General features: G+C 40.4%; 1 protein-coding gene across 6 annotated transcripts in view; it reads left to right on the top strand.

The window, feature by feature from the left end:
• LOC308458002 (proprotein convertase subtilisin/kexin type 5-like) overlaps positions 1-17,730 on the top strand; it is a 167,837-nt gene that overhangs the window by 93,853 nt on the left and 56,254 nt on the right. For all 6 annotated transcript variants that reach the window (XM_080972454.1, XM_080972455.1, XM_080972456.1 and 3 more), the window contains 2 exons: positions 14-186; positions 14,945-15,157. In XM_080972454.1, the coding sequence (XP_080828580.1) occupies positions 14-186; positions 14,945-15,157 (386 nt within the window). The remainder of the gene's footprint in view (positions 1-13; positions 187-14,944; positions 15,158-17,730) is intronic.

The raw sequence follows: 17,730 nt of genomic DNA, 5'->3' as shown, positions 1-17,730 counted from the left end.
TTTTCTTTTCAAGGAGTACGGATGCTAGATGGTGATGTTACAGACATGGTAGAAGCAAAATCACTTAGCCTCAATCCCCAGCACATACACATCTACAGTGCTAGCTGGGGTCCTGATGATGATGGGAAGACAGTTGATGGACCTGCTTCTTTAACGCGCCAGGCCTTTGAGAATGGCGTCAGAACGGTATGTTTGTACACACACATCCTCTATTTGTGCATTTGGAAAAGAAGAAAAATAAAGTAATATAGTAAGATAATGAAAAATAGATAATGCGGTACATTTTATGGTACCAGGTTTTGCTGAAACCAGGGGTAGGAGGAATCCATTGGTTCTGTTCCATAATTTTCCTGAACTAATTACTGAAAATTCCAGACATTATGAAGTACAAATGAATTGCACACTGATTACATAGTCAGCATTCCAGAAACTAGAGGCCTCTGAGCATGCCCAGGCAGCTTGGCATCATAGGAAATGAGAGTGACCTTGTTCAAAATAATCCAGTGTTGGGAGAAGTTCCTGCAATTAAAAATATTTGGCAGCTTGCTTGTCAGAGATTGGGTCCTCCATGTTCCTCTGGCAGAATCATTTTGGAGGAAAGAAGGTCTGATGTCTCTTGTTCAAGCCACACTGCGGGCCTGAGTGTATCTCAGCACATTTCCTTTCATTCTGAAAGACGCAGCATGCACGGTAGCATGCTAGCCAAACAGCAGGCTCTCACTCTGTGGCCTCCTCTGTCCTACCTGCAAGGACTACAGTCTCCATAGATTTCTAGAGAAACACTTAATTTCTAATCTTAATTTCAGAATCTTCCATAGCTACCTTCACAAATAGTATTCATTAAGGGGTTATCTTACTGTGACTGGCTGCATGGTTGCCCATGTCCTAGCGTTAGGCATGTGTCCTGAACATCCGAACATTGGCATGAACATTTGAAGGGAGGCTTTACATGAGTAGCTGCTTGTATAAAGGCTTCCTCATGACTGGGACTCTGTAATCAAATTCTGATAGCGTTGAAGGCTACACACATAGGCTCCCTTCCCATAGACATCTGTGCCAATATGTGGCTATCCCTGGGGCAGAGAAGCATACTTGATGCCAGGGTCACAGCCCTGCTCCTCAGTAATTCTATGACGACCTTCATGTGCGTAGTACTTGAAAGGGCTTACATGTGGGGCATGAAGGATAGAAGTAAAAACAAATGGATATAAAATCTCAGATAAAACCGGAAGGGCTGGGGGCTCCCTTTCATTGTAGTGTTTCAAAACAATAATGCTCTCTATTCATACATTTGCAAACTCAAATGAATGGAGTAACCAAGATTGGAAGTGATTAACTTGCTGAATTTCAACATCATGTTTATATTTTAAAGCCACAGAGATTGCAAGCTCCCTTTGTTGCAGCAATCTGAAATCATTGTATCTTCTGTTCAAAAGAGCAGAAAGCAAGTTAAGTTAGTTAAGTTTTTAAATTTTGAGAATCCTGTGTTTTGGGGGGGACCAATCCTATGCTTTTTGAAATCTGCATTTCAGGCAAAGATTCAACAGGTACCATTTTCCTTCATGACTCTAGAGCAAATGGAATTGTTACTGTGGAAGTTCATTATTTAAGCCAGTGGTGGGGAACTTTATATATACTGTATTTATAATTTTTTAATGGATTTTACAATTTAACATTCAACACATTTATCATATAAAAGAAATGTGGTGGGAACTTTTGGCCCTCAAGATGTTAGAAGACTCCAACTCCAGTCAACCACAGCCAACATTGCCAGTATACAGGGATGTTAGAATATTTAGTCCAACAACATCTGGAGGTTTCCAGTTCCACATAACTCACCCAGCCAAACATAAACTATAATGCTAAAGTACATATCCCAGCACATATTTATTGAGGCCTTTGCTATTCCTGTTGAAACCAACGGGCTAATGCACAACTAACTCTGCATGGTCTTGGAATGCAAGTCTCTTAAAGATCTTTTCAATTCATTTTCTGGCCAAGTAAGCACTTCTCTTTTTGTTCCTTCTAGCTTAAACTGACTAATTCAACTCCCTTTTCACTGTATCTTTGGAAAAAACATGCCATATGAATTGGGCTTCATGTTCCTTTAAATTCTGCCAGTTGGATTATAGTACTTGGATTTTAAAAGGAGCCAGGAGCAGTGTTTTCTAAAAATATTATTTTTTTATAATTTATTTGTACATTAAAAAATTAAACTCATACAGTAAAGGTAAAGGGTCCCCTAACCATTAGGTCCAGTTGTGACCAACTCTGGGGTTGCGCCGCTCATCTCGCTTTATTGGCCGAGGGAGCCGGCGTACAGCTTCTGGGTCATGTGGTCAGCATGACTTAAACCGCTTTCGGCAAACCAGAGCAGCGCCAGGAAACGCCGTTTACCTTCCTGCAGGAGCGGTACCTATTTATCTACTTGCACTTTGACGTGCTTTTGAACTGCTAGGTTGGCAGGAGCAGGGACCGAACAACGGGCTCTCACCCTGTCGCGGGGATTCGAACCACCAACCTTCTGATCAGCAAGTCCTAGGCTCTGTGGTTTAACCCACAGCGCCACCCGCGTCAAAAAAACTTGTACAGTATTGACACACTACATGAATACTCAGAAGCAAGCCAAACTGAGTTCAATAACTCCCAGGTAAATGTGTATAAGTGGGTTTGCGGTTTAGACTGCAATTCTGGGCACATTTACCCCTTACGCAGGACTGCACTATAAATTCAGATTTTAAACTTATCTCCATTTCCATACTCGTCAATTGATCAACTGCTTTTTTCCCTCTTAATCTTATTTAAAACAAAGATAAAACAACTACATACAAACAGAGAATCATCTCTGAATACTTCATAGAGCTTTGTCAAAGTGTGTATGCTAAAATCATCACAAATCTTAACAAACACCAAATGATACATAATAACCTCCATCACTTGAACTATTGTCCACAACTAAAAAGATATGTATTGTATTTATTTCACAGATGTATATTCCACCTACCTTCCATTATGAAATTCATTGTGTCGTCCATTAGGTCCTTAGGGAGTCTCCCTTTCAGGCACTGACTCAGACACAGACCTTCTCAGCTTCAGCCCTTTTACTGCTCTTTCCATCCTGAACTTTATAAATCTTTCCAGAAATGATGCAATTTGGATGAAGCATTAATGCATGGATATATTAATGCGTCCATTGTTTTATTATTCATTCATTGTTACTTCATTACTCATTCTTTATGTATAGCAGATCTGAGAAGGAACCACCACATTTCCTTCCAGATCTTGCCCTTGCGCTGGGGCAAGACCTGGTGCTGCCACCTCCACCATTCATGACTAGAAATTTCTCACCACCACTGTTAGGAGGCAGGAGATCCCTTGATTCGCAGCACATTGCTGTCTAATCCCAGTGTCCTCAACGGGTGTCCAGCAAGACCTTCCCTGGTGCGCATGAGAGGAGCTGAGCCCATGGAAACAAAAATGGTGTGCCTTGAGGCTTTTTCTGCTGTATAATTCTGGATCTGTGATTTTTACAGGTCAGTCCATGGAGACTGATGTATTCTTTGATTTGATGCTGTTTTGGGAATGATCCCAAGGGAAATTGTGGAATTATTATTATTATTATTATTATTATTATTATTATTATTATTATTATTATTTTGCTTTTATGTTCTTCCTTTTCCATGTCCTGTGGCTACCAATTTGTGCCTAATAGACACAATGTTGTTTTTGTGAGAGTACTCTCTAGTGTGGAGTGCCTTCACTTCTTCTGTTGTTGCTGCACATGGCAGCCAGTTTGTGCTGGTGCCCACAATGCTTTTATCAAGATATAAGTACTGGTCTAAACATTTACACCTATTTTTTTAAAATCTCCATTGGACATGGTCAGTTATGTACTAACTGACCTATTGCCAGCCGCAGAGCTAAGTCAATGTTTTCTGCAACAGAAGCCTTGCAACAGAATTCTGCTGTTTGTATCATCTGTACGTTTAAACAGGACCCAATAAATTATGATGACAGCTCAAGTCAGTAGATTTTATGTGCCCAAGGGACATGGTTCTTGTCTTTCAAAGGAGCTTTATTTCCTTTTATTTACATTTTCCTTGCCTTGAGGTTTTCATAAAGAAAAGTAGGAAGTAAACTTTAATTAGCTGTTTGCATTCGCAGAAGCAGTAGCATACCTTATAAAGAGAAAATAGCCAGGAAACTGCAATGCCGGGGAGTTTGAACATGGAAGACTCCATGTTTTTACTCTGTGAGCAAAAAGTACTTTGTTGTCAAAGGTAAAGTTGTAAAGCATCCAGGAAAAAACCCCAGTTCTGGTTGGTTCTGTGAAGAAACATATATTAAAAGCTCCTATGCAACTGTGGCTATAGAATACTACCCAACTTTTTCAGGTCAATAACTGGGCTGCGTGTCTTCCATGCTGCATTCCTGGGTGAGTCACGTTACCCATGCCATGATCTCACCCTGAAAAAGCACTTTTTGTGATATTGCAGCACTCACAATGGCCACCATGAATTTTTTTTAAAAAATCATACATGGCTAGCTTGTTACTTTCCTCCTTCCTTCCTATTCCCTTTGTGTGCCCAAGCAGAGACCCCCCAACCCCAGGCGACACCCAGGTGGAATAATGGCTCATGACAACGTGTTATGGGATAAAAATGGGCCACAACTTTATTAAACTTTCAGATGTAGGAAGACCTTGGCTTAGGCATTGGGCGTTTATGCCTCCCAGTCCCCAGCTGGGGATCTGGGACACATCAGGGTTAGCCAATCTGTCTGGGGATTGGGCTGGCTCTAGAAGACGTATGTTGAAGCAGAGGGGGGGTCCCCCCCCATTTCACCACAACACAGGGGAGTGCACTGACAACCTTTCAGCATATGGCCAGTGACTCCACTCAACACAACCCCTTTAACGGGGAACCCTGGGATCGCTGCTGCAGGGGGGGGGGCGTGTGCCACCGCTTCACACACACCCCACACCCCATTTAGGGAAAGTAGACTAAAGGATTCTACCCAAGGCCTATAACCGCCAAAGTTGTGACGTTTTGCTATGGGGAAGGCAAAACCTGCCAATGCAGGGAAATTTCTTCCCGGTCCTTCAACATCAACCATCGTAAGACCACAGCAGCGCCTGCATACCTGTAAAGAAGAAGTTCACCTGCAATAAAAGGCCTAAACGATGGGAGGTAGGAGACTGAGATCTCCCATGTAGGCTCCACCCCCTTTTATGCTTAAAGAGCGACCCAACCCTTACTTGGCCCGCTCTCCTGGCTACGCCTCCCCAGTCGCAATTGGTTCTTTGAACTGAGGTTTGGCAGGAACCTCAAGGTTTGCAACTTGGGGAAGCAGACCAGGAGTGCTCTGCCAGGAGTCACGTAGGATCGGGGGTGCTGCGCATGGGCACACAAAGGGTGCCCTCTGTTTGATGTGGAGAGCGCTCGTTTCCTTTTATGCCATCTATTGTTTTTCATTTATCTGTAAAACTGCTCTGGAAGCTGAGGCCTGGGGACAAATGTGGCCAACCCTCTCAGGATTCTCTGTCAGCTCTGTATCTTCTCCAGGGCACGTCCCACAAAGGCCCTGCTCCACACCCTCCACAAGTCCTTTGCCTGGCCAGAATGTTTCCTTGCACTGTGATAACGTCTCTTGCTTCCCTGGAGGAAGTGTGCATGAGCGCATAGCCATGCAAAGCATTGGTGGGGAACCTGTGGGCCTCTAAATGTCACAGGACTACATCTCCCATCAGCCTTTACCCTTGGCCTGGCTGCGGCTGACAGGAGCTGAAGCTGCAGTATAGCTCAGTCAGTACAGTAGGAGACTGATCTCAGGGTTGTGGGTTCAAGCCCTACCTTGAGTGAAAGATTCCTGCGTTGCAGAGGGGTTGGACTAGATGACCGTCGGGATCCCTTCCAACTCTACAGTTCTATGATTCTATGAATCCAGTATTGAGGATATAAGTAAGATCCAGAATAAACAAAAATAGGTATGATAAAAATTATTACAAGTTAGGGGGGAACACCAGCTTGTCCCTTTATACCCTACTGCTGTGATATTCAAAAGAAAAATAACTTTCTTTAGTTTGCTGAGTCTTAAACTTCATGCTCTGTGATTTTTAGAAAAATTAGGATTTCACTTTTGCATTTTAATGCATCATATTTGTGAAGTACTTCCACACAAAGTGTGCTGATTGTCCATGACTGATGCTCATTGTGAGGACATTCTGATATCATAAAGTCAAATGTAATTACCTATAAAATACCATGAACCAGATGCCTAGTGGGTTGAGCTACAACTATATGACCTAATTTTGGCCACCCAAAGACCAGAACATATCCAGTGTAAAAGAGAGCTGATACTTCTCAAAATGTCCGGTGTGCAGCGTCTAAGAAAGGTCAGAGTAATCAAATGGAACTCTTTCAGGACCCAAGGCAGTTCACAGCATAAATTAAACAGATACCATTGAAAACATGCAATAAATATAAATATTGAAAACCAGTTTAATAAGTATAACCCTATTAAAAACAGCATTAAAGACCTTAAAACCATTTACATGGATAGCTCAGTCTGGTGCTGATAACGCAAAGGTTGCATGTTCAACCCCCACGTAGGACAGCTGCAGATTCCTGCACTGAAATGCTTTTGATTCACTGGCTGCATTTGAAGTACTTGTGGGAGTGTTAATTCTTCCCAGCCAACTTGTGAGTAACTATTATCTTAACTGCTTTTGTTGTGCTGCATTGTTAATAGGGCTCTGAGCTATTTATAATGTTCATAGTGGATAAACTTCTGTATGCTTTATGTATTTGTGGAAAATATTCCCCAATATACATGTTTTTTTAAAACCATTGCTATGGAAAAAACCTCACAGAGGACTGAGGATCCTTTTGCAAATGCTGACAGTGATACGTGATATCACAATGACAGAGCTCTGAATCACATATCCTTGTTTAGGGGTGCCCACCTAGACATGGTGGGAACAAACAGATTTCTTTTCATATGTCTGCACTGTCTGCATATAAAGAAGGGAGCAGAGTTGAAGGTGCGTGTAGAAGGGGGGTACTGAATCTCCCCTCTCCCTCACCTTATCTCTCCCCCCCACCCCCCGCATCTGCTGCTCTGGCCTCCTTAATGTGTTGTTCCTTCATTGCACTTATATACCACCTTTCCTGCAAGGGAAATATTGACACAAAATATTATCTGATGGAGCCTGGGCTTCCTTATTTTTCCTACCCTTGGTGGGTGTGAGGCTGTTCCAACGCCTCTCTCAGGCTGTTGGTGTTCCATAAAAGAGCTGATGGTTCTGCGCTCCTTAGCCGGGGCTCACTGACTTCTCTGATTTCACCTACATTTCTCTTCTCCAGTAACAGAGGCAGAGCTAGGAAACAGGGAAGCAGAAACTCCCCTCTCACCGACCTTCCCTTCCGCTCTAGGAATTGGCAGCTGTATTGCAGCTGTTAACACTTGCGGAACCTCCAAGCAGAGAGCAAGGAGAGGCACTTGGCTTGTGGGGTGTGCATCAAGTGGGGCAAGGAGATGGCACTTACGCTGCACCCAGCTGTTGCTTTTCCTCTTCAGGTTGCACACAAGTTAGCAGTTCTGTTTTCAGACCTATGGTCTGGTGGGCAGTCAGTCCTAACCCTATCACAATTACTCAGGTGGGTGTATTGATTTTCAGTGGGACCATGGCCTGCAGAGTGTGGCCTTTGCTGAAATCATCTCAGAGTCGGAAATCAGTTCAAAGAGTCAAAGTACATCTTACAGTGGACCACTATTAATTCATGGATATGATTTTACCTAGCATTGTTTTAGAAATATTATGTTATTTTGACATTGCATTTACAGAAACTATAGCCAAAGCCAAAACGTCAGGTTTTTAGAAAATTAAAGCTATTTTTGTGGAATAGGTTTTTAAATTATTTAGCTAGCCAATGATAATGCTGTACAAGCTGCATACTTAGCAGGGCTAGCTAGATCTGCATACTCATGAAGTACTGCACAGCTCTAGCATAGCATATCACTCTTCATGTAACGGAGAATGGGAGGACGGGCTCTGAAACCTAAATCAGACACCTTGGCTTTTTGCCTGGGTCGGCACAGTGGCCTCCTTCTTGTTCCCAATACCCCATTCTCTTACATGAGCTGGATGAGAGCCAAAATGTTTGATGGACATTAATGATCAGATGTTGTGCTGCTGAGTCTCTTGTGAGAACGCTGCTTGGTGCCTCCCCTCTCATCATCACTGCCCCCTTTCATCTCTCTCGCTTCACCAACTTTGGCATTGGGGTGTGTGTTCAAAGTGTTGATAGGAACAGAAGGCGCTCTTACAATCACAAAACAACTGTCAATCTTCTGAAGGCGGAGGAAGGATTTTTAATTATTCTGAAATAAGTTGTTTTTTAATAGAAACAAGAATCCAAAGCATCAGTCTAAAGGGTAACAATTGTATTTTATGAATTCTAACTGCTCAGTAGGCTGTGGTCCTAAGTACTGGATGTTATGGACATTTTCCAACTAAGTGTACTTAGTCCTGCTTCCAAAGTAAATTGTATGTTGTTGCTTTTAGTGTTGGCATTGGTTGCCTTCCATGAAATAAGCTTCCTTTATTTCCCCAGGAAACCTATAGGCATGGGATTTGCAAGAAAAATATTGTGCATTTTTCTAAACCCTTTCATTGGGCCGTCTTAAGGATGACCAAAGAATGTTCAGTGAAATATTACAATACTGTGTTTCCCTCTATATTGTTTTCTATACAGAAGTAATAATACCCACCCACCTTATTTTTGTCAGTTCACATATTCTGCACAGCTGAATTGTTGTTGTTTCTTTTGTCCCCCTTCCATTTTCTGTACCTTCTACGGTCTCAAAATCACTGTGTGATATCACAGGAGGCAGCTTTTTAATTACTTCTATTGCCTGCTCATCTTGTCATTGGCATATTATGGAGAGACACAGACAGTGGAGAAAAAGTAGATGAATCAGCCACTCTGTCCATTTCTATACTGCTCTCATGTCCAATTACTCCATGTTCAAGATACAGGTTCTCCAGTTTAAATGTAAAATTTCAGTTCACTGTCTTAGAAGCTTTTGATAAATGACGTTAAATGAGTTAACATAAAACTGAAGTAAGTGTACAGTGGAATCCCCGCTTACATGAGGGGTCTGTTCCTGGCTGCCACAGTTGTCAGCCACTTCCATTCCACCCCTTTCTGCCCTGCCTCCTTTCAGTGCTGAAAAAGTGCACATGTGCACAGTTGAGCACAATTTGAACACACACAAACTGGGAGTTGTGTGTATACAAGCACATTCTTGAAGAGATAAATATGGTTTTTATATATAGGTATGCACACATTTGATTGGGACGCGGGTGGCGCTGTGGGTTAAACCTCAGAGCCTAGGACTTGCTGATCAGAAGGTCGGCGGTTCGAATCCCCGCGACGGGGTGAGCTCCCATTGCTCGGTCCCTGCTCCTGCCCACCTAGCAGTTCGAAAGCACGTCAGAGTGCAAGTAGATAAATAGGTACCGCTCCGGTGGGAAGGTAAACGGCATTTCCGTGTGCTGCTCTGGTTCGCCAGAAGTGGCTTAGTCATGCTGGCCACATGACCCAGAAGCTGTACGCCGGCTCCCTCGACCAATAAAGCGAGATGAGAGTTGCAACCCCAGAGTCGGCCATGACTGGACCTAATGGTCAGGGGTCCCTTTACCTTTAAGCACACATTTCAGCATTTATGCATTTATTATTATTTATGTATTGCTTTTCTCTAAAAAGCTCAGGATGGCATACCATGGTTTCCCCCCCTTACACAACAACCCTGTGAGGTAGGTTTGCCCAAGAGGCAGTCATGGCCAAATGGGGATTTTAACCCTGGTTTCCTAGTCCTAGTCTGACATTCTAAATACTGCAGCACAGTGGCTTCTGCCTGGGGCATGTATCCGTTGATTCCATCACAGAAGAATTCATGGAATGTACTGTAGTGTTCAAAATGATTAAGGTACAGTGGTACCTCGGTTAAAGAACAGTCCATTTTAAGAACGATTCGGTTTACAAACTCCACAAAACCGGAAATAGTGTCCCGTTTTGAGAACTTTAGCTTGGTCTAAGAACGGATTCCGAATGGTGTAAGTGCACCGGTGGCGGGAGACCTCATTAGGGAAAGCGCACCTCGGTTTAAGAACGGTTTTGGTTTAAGAATGGACTTCCAGAACGGATTGAGTTCGTAAACCGAGGTACCACTGTAATGCTATCGTTTGCACAGTTCTTGTATGGTTTATTGTGTATTTATGATACATTCGATTCATGCAGAAGTGCTTGTTGTATATGGAAAGATTTTAGGCCACAGACTTACAGTGTGACCTTGAGTAAGTCACTTTCCATCAACTTCAGTTTCCATAAATTAGGTATTTATTGACCATACTTTAAAATTGCATGAGCACCATCGTGAACTGGAAGCCAAGCCTAACATCAGGCAGAGGGGGATGACCATTTTGGGCACCAGAGCCTTGGGGGTAAACCCAGACCACTGCCCTCTGGAGAGCAACAAAGCTGTACACGCTTCGCAGCCCGTCCTGGTCACTGGACTATCATGTTGCTTCAGGTGTGGTGGTGAATGCTTCTCCATTGCCAGCGTTGGAGTAAGATTGAACTGGCTGTCCAGTTAACTTCTGTGCATGAAATGGAGGGCAGCACCCTTATGTCCTTTGCCTCAGGAAGCAACATATCATGGGCTGGCACTGAAGCCATGAAGTTTTTAAAGTTGTCTTGAAAAGAGATTTGATACTGGTTTCAAATCCTTTATTAACTATGAATCCTAGCTAATAATGAGCACAGGCAATAAGAGTACTGATGTAAGCCCAAACTTTGTTTAAGGGCGGGGTGTGTGTGTGTGTGTGTGTGGATTTGCATGCAAAACAGAAGGGGTTTGTGGAGGGGCTGCATGGTCTTTATCCCTTAATCCTGGCATTTGCATAATAGACAGATATATTGAATTTAGTATTAGTGCTGCTACTTGTACATAACTATTCTGAAAAAAAAAAAAAAATTCCTTCCAGTAGCACCTTAAAGACCAACTAAGTTAGTTCTTGGTATGAGCTTTCGTGTGCAAGCACACTTCTTCAGATACACACTTCTTCAGATACACAGTATCTGAAGAAGTGTGCTTGCACACGAAAGCTCATACCAAGAACTAACTTAGTTGGTCTTTAAGGTGCTACTGGAAGGAATTTTTTTGTTTTGACTATGGCAGACCAACACGGCTACCTATCTGTAACCATAACTATTCTGGTTTTTGAATGAAGGGTGGTCTATAAATGAAATTATTAATAATAAATGCATAGTATTGTTGTTAAAGCATAAAGCAGCATGTCACATATTCCATAATTAAAAGTCACACATACCTAGTCATAGTCCCAAATTGTTTTCCCCCTTTCCATAATAGATTTTGTATCTGTCTCTTTCCCCCTGGGTAGAAAGGCAGCTATGCGCAGGAGGTAAAGCAGCCCGTGAGAAAGGAGTTAAGCAGCTTGCCACCATTATTCCGCTTAAATATGCTGCCTTCACAGTTGCTTTTGGTTTTAAAAATGTCAGGAGCGGGGGGGGGGGAGCTGTGTGCAATTGCAGTCATGTCTAATTAAACCCTAAAAATGCAAAACTTGTGCCATTAAATATCATCTATAAGTACAGTAGTAAGTTAAAAATCTGATTTTGAGATACAGTATATATGTTAATTAAAGGGGTCAGGTACCATTTTATAAAATTAATTTTCTACTTGCCCAAACTCACATAGAGCAGAAGGAGATTCTGATTCAGGGTGTATGAGTTTGTTGGACTTTGAAAATAAATAAGTGTATTGCCTCTCTGACATTTGGAGACATTTGGGTGTTATCTAACTAAGTCACAGAGTAGACCCACTGAAATTATTCAGTGGGTCTGCTCTGTGACTTAAGCAAATTATCACCCTTAAAAAAATCTTTATCACAATCTACGTTGAAGATATTTAATACAACCAAATGTGAATATAAGGTTGTTTTCAAGATCTCAGAGCATCTATCTAGTGACAAAAATGTCCAGAAATACTTCTCTCTTGAGGAGGAAAGCTAGGCTACTACTAATACTAACAGCTTGAACTGTTAGCCAGAGTGAAAATACACAATATGTGGTTATGTTGCTGACTTTATTGTGTTTGGGAAAATAACATGTCTTGCATTCCACAGGTTCCGATTTCAGATTCCAGCCAGCAGCAGCTTTTGTTTTCTTATGTTTGCACTGTTAAATACTAATTATAGCTCTTTGGGGAATAGCTTGAAGCTGTTCTGGCTGTTATTCTAAAGAAAAGCAAAATTCTGAGTTACTACATAGCCTGTTATGATACTTCAGCATATTCATGCCAATTTATGCATTTAAAATCCATCCTCTACAACAGTCTAGAATAAAAGTGCTCCTTAAAATCCTGGACAATATTTTTGTTTTTTAACTTGGCACCTTTCTCATTTTCCCCTCTATTAAAAGCAAGAAAATAGCAACCTGATTCAGATACATTCATACCATTTCTTTTAAATAAAATTTATGAAGCTTGCAAAAGCTTGTCTTCTGTGACTATAGATACCAGCCAATAAATAGCTGTGGCAACACAATTTACTATGAACCAGAAACCATTAAGCATCTCTGAACTCTGCGGAGCAGAATAATACCAAATACAATAAGAAACACTCTATATCAAAGAGATTATATTTTGGGATTTTACATGGCAAGATGTGCTTCCAGATTTGCCTGTAGATAACAGTTCATTCCCTCCAAACTTGCATTCAAGGCCAGTGAGAAATTAGCACCAGTCAATCATGGAAAATGTCTCACTGTGTTAATAGCCTGTTGATGGAAGAAAAATGTAGCTTAGAGTTATACAGTGTTGACTTTAAGTATTTGGTTTTCATCACATCACCTAAAATAAAATTAATAAACTCTTGCCTAAATCAGCACCATCACATTTCTCTGACTGACAGGTATGCTGAATGTGAACTGAAGTTAGTTAATGAGTCTTTCTTTACTTTTCCCCCCTTCCCTTCTTTCTTTAGTCAGTTCAACAGTGACCAAATTGGCTTGGAGAAAGAAAACTAAATCTTAAATGGTAGGAAATATACAGGAAGACAGAATCAGTGACCTGGAGAGATTAGAACAGGAGAAGCTGTGGGCAACAGCAGGCAATTTGGTACTAATAATTTTGTAATCCAAAGAGAGGAAATTAACCACACAGATAGCAAAGACAATAGAATCCAAACCTTTAGTTTTTTTAAAAGGTTATTTTTCATGTCTTTAATTTCTAAACGATACATTTGTGGAGAGAAATTATAGATGGTAATTAGTATGAGATCAGAATGTAAGAAGTGGTCTTTCTTTAGAAATAGCAAAGATTTTTAATCGTTCCTTGAAAGAGATCAGTGAGTTGAAAAACAGATCATAGCAGAGAGCTGTGAATTAAAATAATTCCACATTCACATGAAAGATACAAATGCTCAGATTTGAATGATGAATTGGGAATAGTATGTGTTTTCTATAGTTCTAATTGAATTGCAATGTGTACCTCATACACAGAAACCTCAGTCCAGCTAAAGTTAGTTGAAACTAGCTTATTCCATTGGTTTCCATGGGACTTAAATGGAAAAAATTGTATACAGTCAGAGTAAGTAGCCAAAGCATATCAAAATACTTCCTTCACTAAACCTTTATTAGACATTGCAAATATAAGCCATCATAAAACATCCATATATAAAATTGTAAGATATATACAAACAAACAGCCATGAAAAATATGTAATAACAAGAATTTTCATAGGAGTTCCTTCCTGCTAAATAGTGCCATTTACTTAAATTACTTACCTGGATGAAAAATCTAAACTTACCAGGGAAAAGAACAAGTAGGTTTTTCCAAAGGCTGCTCTATCTTAGACCATTGTCTCATACTTACACATTTGGTTGAAAAATATAGACTTCAAAACAAGTCTAAGATTTATTCAGTTTTCACAGATTTTCATGGTGCCTTTGAATCAGTTGATCATGTGATATTGTGGAAGAAGCTTGTAGAGTTAGGAAACAATCAACACTTGCTGATCTTAATATAGAATTTATATCCCTTTAACATCTGCCAGATCAAACACAGTGCCAAAGGTCACCTCAATTCCGACATTCCTAATACGAAAGATGTAAAACAAGGGTGTATTCTTGCCCCTTTTAATTTATTTTTATCAGATCTTCCAGAGCACGTTCAAAAAATAGAATCACATGCCCCCAAAATCAATCAAATCCCGGTCCCACTGTTACTGTATGCAAATGAAATGGCCTTATTATCACTGATGACAATAGCTCTGAAATGTCTTCTATTCTCCCTGGTTTCCTATTGTGAAACCAATAACCTCTCAATAAATTATGAGAAGACAAAAATTCTGGTCTTCTCTAATTCTTGTAAATTTGAGGAATGAAAAATAAGAGGACAAGAAACCCAGCAAGTAAAGATGCACAGATATCTTGGAATTTTATGCTCTGAGAGATAATAAAGGTATACTGCAACTCCTATATGAATGCTCAATAGCAGTTAAGATGTAAATTAGATTTTAAACCAGAAATATTTGTTCCATTGTGTCTGGGCCAGTTCAGGTGCTTAAAAGTAGGCAGTCTCCCACCATTTGCTCAGCTCTCCTCCAGGCCAGTTATTCTGGGGGAAAGAGAGTGGGCTGCAGTGGTAATGAAGCTATATATTGGTTTCAGGGAATATTCTATCCTGACCCCACATATGTGGGAGGAACTCATTTAACTCAGTGGGACTTGTTTAGGGGGAGAAAGGTATGGGATTGTGCTGTAAATAGCACCCCCTCCCCCCAAAAAGAGAACAAATAAGGGATACTTACATGCTTACTAAATTGCATTAACTACCCTTTCCCTACTTATTTCAAATAGGGCCGAAACAGCTTGGGTTCCATTTATGTTTGGGCTTCTGGAAATGGTGGAAGGAGTAAGGACCATTGTTCCTGTGATGGCTACACCAATAGCATCTACACGATCTCCATCAGCAGCACAGCTGAAAGTGGGCGGAAACCTTGGTATCTGGAAGAATGTGCATCTACACTTGCCACAACTTACAGCAGTGGAGAATCCTATGACAGGAAAATAGTATGTAATATTTTCAACACTATCAAAGCATGTTTGTAACTCATCTTGTGGGAAAGGAAAGTATATCAGCTAAGGCTTTATGCAGATGAATATATTTTTTGAGCTAGAAAATTTTGCTCAGAACACCAGGCACATTCAAAGGAGAAGAAAATCACTTATATTTCTCAACCACTTTGTGCAAGCAAAAATTGGTTTGCACAAACAAGCAAAAGCTGGTTTGCACAAAAGTCAAATAAGCAAAACGAAACAAAAACATCATCCTATTGAAGGAAAAAATCCTGTTCAGTTCTTTTACTATTTTTCCATCGTCCTTAAAAAATTGTCCCAGCATTTTCTCCTTTTCAGTCTCTTGCTACTTACTAATAAGGAATTGAGATCAGCTGTTTTTCAAAATATTGTCTATCATTTCTTCTAGTAATCTGGGATATTAACCATCTCTCCTGGAAATTTTGCTGTTTTCAAATGATTAATTTAAAGACAAATTCTGAGGTAATTCATCATTCCAGTAATATTTCTATTCTTATCTACTTTTTTTTAACGTATCTGTGTGTGGCTTACTTCCTTCGACTCATTGATATATAATAATAATAATAATAGGAAAACAGATTATTCAGTTCCCCAGTAAATAACATTCCTCTGATGAAATTTCTCATCATCTTGTTGTGGGTCCTTTGGTTCATGGTAAGATATTTTATATCCTCCTCCTCTTGTGCAATACTGATGTTTTCCAGTTCCTGTTTTTTTTTTGTTTTTGTTTTTTGTTTTTTTGGAAACATGATTCCTGAGAATAGGTAAGTTAGTAGGTAAGGCTTTCTGATACATACCATCTGAATCTCTAACACACCATACTTAGAGTAATTTGTGTATTTAAATTTATTTAATAATAGTACAGCTAAAAGTGTTGGTTGCCATGTGGGGCGTTATGCATATTCAGGCTTTCTCATAGCAAGTGCTTCCATAATAGCTGTTATAATATATTGCTGCCCCCCATCCCAATCTCCCAGTGGTGTGAGATTCATGTTTCCTTCAGAATGAGGCACAGGAAAGACTCTGGTGTCTTTGTGATATATGGTTTATTTACACATACGTACAAGTTGAGCCTACGATGGAGGAGCTCAATGTGGAAACCCAGCCTGCAGCTTTTGTTATCTTCTTAGCTAACATAACTCAGTTCTCAACTTTGGCCTTTTGTCTTTCTAACAAACAGACAGCGGGGGGGGGGGGCTGCCCATTTATCCTCTGACACAGAACCACTCCCTTTGTTACCTTAACGACCCATATATAGTGGGCCATTACTAGGCTGCCTGGCTATTCCAGAAATTGAATCCATGCTGGATCCAGTAATGAGAAGCAGGGCTCAGGTATAGAGCCTAGCCACGACAAACTCATAACTCTTTGCTACCCTCAGTTTTGTGTTTTTATTTACAAAATTATTATTGCTACTACATCCTGAGTCCATATCTCAGGATGGAACTGAATGAATTTTGACAGGGTGACGCTTGGGTTAAGACAATGTCGTGGGGAAAACTTCTCATCAGAAAGACTGAATGTTAGAATTAATGAATTATGTTTAATATGTCTGACTATACAGATATATACATACAGACATATTGGAATTGGAATGAAAACAACATTAAAACATGGTGGAAATTGCATAATCAGTGTACAAAAGGAAATATTTGTGGGGAGGGGACTTGTGTGTGGAATTATTGGAATATTTCAGTAAAAACGAAGAAATAAATTGACAACATTCAGCAGTAGTTACACAACTCCTGTCCTAGGAGTTGCCTTAAAAATTTTTGGTCTCTTTGTGTTTCTTGTATATCTTTCTAACAATCCAGCTCAACATTTCATAAGCTAAATGCTTCCCATACATGAGCCTGATAATATGTGTTTAAATATACCAATTATACTTACTGTACGTATTAGTGAGGTATATGTATAGATTTCCCACATTCACATTGGAGTTGGTTCACACAAGGATGCTCACTTGGAAGTGATGATTCCTGCAACAGCAAGTTCTCACATGAGGAGATGAGTCTTTCACAGGCCAAATGCTACAGTTCAGTGCATCTCACATCACCTCAAAAACAAAACTTTTAAACTTCAGCTAAGAGTCTTCAAGTACTGAGTAATACATGCATAAGAAATCAAGTGATGTGCATTTATGCCTAAGCTGGTCCAAATTTCAGAGTTTTACACAGTGGTAAGCTTTGCACCTAGGAAACTTTGGTGGGGTGGAATTTGTGCTGGCCTGTTCTATGAAACTAAAATTTTGAATTGTGTATTCACTAATAACATAGATTGTAAGGCCTATATACCGTAATAGGATGTATCCGGATAGGTAGGATGTATTATAAAATGTAATCAGTGGTTTTCCATTTCCTGTGTGGTAGGTGGAATTACAAAAGAGACCGGATTCTCTTTGGGTGGTTCAAGAGGTGATTTGACAAAAAGTTTCTGAATCCTTGGTTTATTCAGCTTGTACTGATCTAGTGTAAAGCTTGTTGCTGTTGTTGGTAATCAACTAAGTACAGTGGTACCTCGGGTTAAGTACTTAATTCGTTCCGGAG

The sequence above is a fragment of the Podarcis pityusensis genome (genome assembly GCF_964106645.2).
Source record: "Podarcis pityusensis genome assembly, chromosome: 11".
Classification (NCBI taxonomy): Eukaryota; Metazoa; Chordata; class Lepidosauria; order Squamata; family Lacertidae; genus Podarcis; species Podarcis pityusensis.
This window is presented reverse-complemented; position numbering and strand designations above follow the sequence as displayed.